This window comes from Stegostoma tigrinum, chromosome 19 (genome assembly GCF_030684315.1).
Source record: "Stegostoma tigrinum isolate sSteTig4 chromosome 19, sSteTig4.hap1, whole genome shotgun sequence".
Lineage (NCBI taxonomy): Eukaryota > Metazoa > Chordata > Chondrichthyes > Orectolobiformes > Stegostomatidae > Stegostoma > Stegostoma tigrinum.
In genome coordinates, this window is record NC_081372.1 from 5,316,873 (window position 1) to 5,321,872 (window position 5,000).

The following is a 5,000-nucleotide window of genomic DNA, read 5'->3' on the forward strand; positions in this document are numbered from 1 at the left end:
TTACTACTCTCTGAGTAAAGAAATTACCTCTGACATCTGTCCTATATCTTTCACCCTTCAATTTAAAGCTATGCCCCCTCGTGCTCACTGTCACCATCCTGGGGAAAAGGCTCTCCCTATCCACCCTATCTAAACCTCTGATAATCTTACATGTTTCAATTAAGTCAACTCTCAACCTTCTTCTCTCTAATGAAAACAGCCTCAAGTCCCTCAGCCTTTCCTCATAAGATCTTCCCTCCATACCAGGCAACATCCTAGTAAATCTCCTCTGCACCCTTTTCAAAGCTTCCACATCCTTCTTATAATGCGGTGACCAGAACTGTACGCAATACTCCAAGTGCGGCCGCACCAGAGTTTTGTACAGCTTCACCATAACCTCTTGGTTCCGGAACTCGATCCCTCTATTAATAAAAGCTAAAACACTGTATGCCTTCTTAACAGCCCTGTCAACCTGGGTGGCAACTTTCAAGGTTCTGTGTACATGGGCACCGAGATCTCTCTGCTCATCTACACTACTAAGAATCTTACCATTAGCCCAGTACTTTGCATTCCGGTTACTCCTACAAAAGTGCATCACCTCACACTTGTCTGCATTAAACTCCATTTGCCACCTCTTGGCCCAGCTCTGCAGCTTATCTATGTCTCTCTGTAACCTACAACATCCTTCGTCACTATCCACAACTCCACCGACCTTGGTGTCGTCTGCAAATTATACTCTGAGGTAACCTTCTTCGCTGTCCACTACACCTCCAATTTTGGTGTCGTCTGCAAACTCAGTCACCATACCTTCTATATTCGCATGCAAATCGTTTAGAAATGATGCAAAGCAGTGGATCCAACACCAATCCTTGTGGCATACCATTGGTTACAGGCTTCCAGTCTGAACACCACCCTCCCCCACCATCCTCTGCCATGTTGGTGCCAAGTAAATAGCAGCTTTGCAGCCGAACCTGATTTCCCAGTCTTAGTGCCTAAATTTGTAGGCTATGGCACGTTGAGTAATATCTCCAGTTGGTTAAGATGCTATGAGAGCTCTTGCCTTTAGGCCATGTTCAGGCACTGAGTTCCAGACAAATAGTACCCTCACTTCATTTTCCCCTCCATCCTCTAGGCATTTACTTATAATCCATGACCATGGTCATTGTCCTGTCTGCTAAGACCATAAGATGTAGAAGCAGAATTATGCAGTTTGGCCTATCGTGTCTCCTCCATCATATGATCATGGCTGATATGTTTCTCAATCTCATTCTCCTGCCTTCTCCCCAAAACCCTTGATCCCCTCACTTAAAAAAACCCTATCTAAAGTTCTTGAGAAGATTTGTAGCTTGGGTCACGGATGAGGTTGTAGACTTGCTCGCTGAGTTTGTGTGTTTGATTGCAGACGTTTCGTTGCCCTGTTTGGTAACATCGTCAGTGCACCCATGGTGAAGCGTCAGTCTTCTGTCCCACTTGTTATTTATAAGCCTCGGCTGGCATTACCTCTAGTTCTGTTCTTGAGTGGATTATATATCGGGTGCAGCTCAATGTGTTTGTTGATGGAATTCTGGTTGGAATGCCAGGCCTCCAGGAATTCCCTGGCATGTCTCTGTTTGACTTGTGCTATTTTGGGGTCTGAGTGTGGTCATCTCCGATGTGTCTCTGCTGTACCGTGGGGTGACTAGTGCGTCTGGTCGAGTTGCGTCTTCTTGTTGTGGTCTGCCAGAAAGACCACACATATGGACCAGATATTTAACTCCTCCCGCAACCGCCCCAACACCCATAAATGGAGCTGCATTATGACATTATTCAAATGACCCACAGAACACTGCAGCAACTCGGAATTGTGCAAAGCAGAATAGGAGCACCTATACTGAGTTTTTAAAAGGAATGGATACCCAAAAAGCGTTACCTCTGCAACAGACCACAACAAGAAGACACAACACAGCCAAACACACTAATCACCCTACTGTACATCAGAGACATTTCGGAGATGATCACAAGGCCACTCAGACCCCTAGGTATCAAGGTAACCCACAAACACTCAACCACCCTGTGACTGGTACTGACAAACAAAGAAGTGATGGAGGATGGTATAATTACAACATTTAAAAGGGGCCTGGATGAGTATATGAGTAGGAAGGGTTTAGAAGGATATGGGCCAAGTGCTGGCAAATGGGACTAGATCAGTTGAGGATATCTGGTCAACATGGACGTGTTGGACTGAAGGGTCTGTTCCTGTGCTGTATGACTCTATGATGGGCCCAGTGGGCTCCCTCAGTGTCGTGTTTAATGAGTGTATGAATTTTGATTGACTGCCAGGCATCCCGTACAACAAGCTCGGGATGCTGCACTGCTGTCTCATACATTCCACATCAGGAAACTGCGCATGGATTACTGCAGTTGAAGAAGGAGCCACCAGATGTTGTCCTCGCCATTTTCACTCACTGTGACAGGAACAATGATAACAATAGACTGGGGACAGCCCACCCCAGGGGTCTGCATCCATGGTGTACAGACAGGGGTGCTGCCCACGAGGGTGTCTGCTTTGCTGGGTGTGCAGACAGGGGGCACTGTGCCACCAGGGAAATGGCACCTGTTCCAGTAGCGAGTGTTCTCTTCCGTGAATCTCTGCCATCCCAGGAGCACTTGGCATGTCCATCGCTTTAAATTTGTGTGAGAAGTAAATACTACAAGTAATCACGTGGCTGTCCTTATTAAAATCTAATTGTAACTCCTCATTTATCAAACAGAATGAAAATTCTTTTCAAGCCAGTTTTTAAAGTTATTGAGGATTAGCTTTCCCACTGCCTTTTCCACTGAGTGCTGACTCTCCTCCCCTCCCCAGCTCTTAGTCCCAGGCATCATGCTCCTTTCTTTATCTTTCCTCTCTCTCTTCTGAATCCTTCTCTCTTTTTTAGCTCTCACTCCACCTCTTCACATCCTCTCCTCTTCTCTACATTCAACCATTAAATCTATCAACTACCTTTTACACTGCCTTCCAGCCTCCCATCTCCATGTCTCAGTAACCCTCTTTTCACAACATGCATACCTTCCCTTAACTATCCCCCACACTTGTCTTTTCTGCTTCTGCCCCTGCATTCCTCTCTCTCCTCCTTCAAATGTTTATCTCTATTCCCCTTCTCGACCCTCCTCTGCTCCTCGCTGTTCCTTCTGTATCTCTTCCTCCTCTTCTATTCTCTTTTTGTTGTTTTCTTTGGCCTTCTTGCCTCCTATATTGCTTCCTCTTTATCCCTCTCCCCTTCTTTCTATCCTTATTGCGCTCTGCACTTTGTTGTCACGCCTATTTTACTTTACCCTCTGTCTTTCACCCTCATCTTTTCCTTCCTCCTCTTCCACCCTTCCATCCTCTCCTTCCTATTTACAACCCATTTCTCTCCTTCTCCCTTCCACTTCCCTCTTCCTTCAACTTATCTCAGTCTTTGTGCTTCATTGCTCTCTCCCCTATTTCTCCCACTTTCTTGCTGCTCCCTGGCATTTCCTTTCATCTCTCTATCCCCTGCCTTCCCTTCGCCACACTCGGACAAACTCAATTTTTTTGCTGACGCAAGTGCATTTCTTCCTACAGGGTCGTAAAGGTGAAGGAGGTGAGCCAGGTGTCCCGGGACCTACAGGAATCCGTGGGGATTTTGGAGAAAGGGTGAGTCTTGTTATTTAGTGAAGAACTGAAGTCAGTATTGAAGATGCTTGACTGCTTAGAGAATGTCCCAGTGTTTGTTGAGGCTATGTAATAATTGATCTGGTTGAAGCTGTTAAAGTGTTGCTCATCTTCCCCTTAACTGTTCAATGCATTGAAACATCATAGAATCTTCCAACACAGAGACAGGCTAATCAGCCCATCATACCTCTGTACTTTCACTGCTTCTAGCCAACTGTTTACCCAATCCTCTTTTGATAAATTTTTGATGGTAGAAGGAGAGCTCTGGCAACTATTGTCGGAAATCAGAATGAAGATTGGCCCAGGAATAACTGATTTGTTGTAGAAGCAAAGAAATTCCCAAAGCCTGAGAAAGAGCTCGTCACATGGATCATTTGTTCTCAGGACATCGGCTTCAGGACATTTGTTCATGGGGCATTGACGTGACTGCTGCTAAGCGCACACCCACGGCTGTGCCAGCGTTCGTCATAGAATGATGAGGTGAAAGTGTATGGAAGGAGGCCATTGACTCTGTATATCAATGTTACTGAAAGAGCCATCCTATCAGCTTAACCCTTCAATGCAACAAGTTGCTACAGCTGAAGGTTGCTAACTCTGATCAGACATATTCCAGGAGATCCCATCACGTGATATCCCTCCACCATCTGCCCTGACACTCCAACATGCCCATTCCGGGCACCCCCACCTTTCTAACTGAAATAGTTTGCAAGTAGGTGGACACTGTATTCCCCAGGTGGATGTCCTTGTCGCCAAGATTCCTGGGAACTGCAGGGCGTCTCCATTCTAGCCTGTACTTTCACTTAGCTCAAGGCAACTAACTAATTCCCTTGGAATTCTGATAGCTCAATCTCACGCAGTGCCTGCCCCTTATTCTCTCTGCCTTGCAGGTTTGTGTTTAGAAGCACTTTTGGACAAACTTTCTCTGGTTTGACCCAGTCTTGATCTGGTGGCCTGTATTTTTGATGTTTTCAGAAGATGTGTCTGCAGCTCTCTGGCTCCTGGTAACTCAGTTTGCTGTAAGCGCAGGGGTCCTGATTTCTAACCCCTTCCTCTGGGTTCAGACAGTCCCTTTGTTTCCTCTCCTGCTGTGTGATGAGAGGTTTGTAGTCACATTCTCTGCTGGCATTGACTCCCCACTCTCTGTTCCTGAGCATAGGCATGCCATTGTTTCCTTAGAACTCCAGCCTGAAATGAAATCTTTCCCTGTGATTTTGATGGATTTATTTATTCTGTCAGTTTTCTCTCCCTTCTCACTGAAAGCCTTTCACTTTTGCTGCAGATGTGAGACCAAAGCTGTGAATGTCAGTCTACCTCACCCAAATAGACTGCCATGTCTGAGCCCCAA

General features: G+C 46.0%; 1 protein-coding gene across 1 annotated transcript in view; it reads left to right on the plus strand.

The window, feature by feature from the left end:
• The window catches only part of col9a3 (collagen, type IX, alpha 3), a 187,264-nt gene that overhangs the window by 126,719 nt on the left and 55,545 nt on the right, over positions 1-5,000 (plus strand). Inside the window, exon 24 of the mRNA XM_059652715.1 lies at positions 3,566-3,637. Coding sequence (XP_059508698.1) covers positions 3,566-3,637 — 72 coding nt within the window. The remainder of the gene's footprint in view (positions 1-3,565; positions 3,638-5,000) is intronic.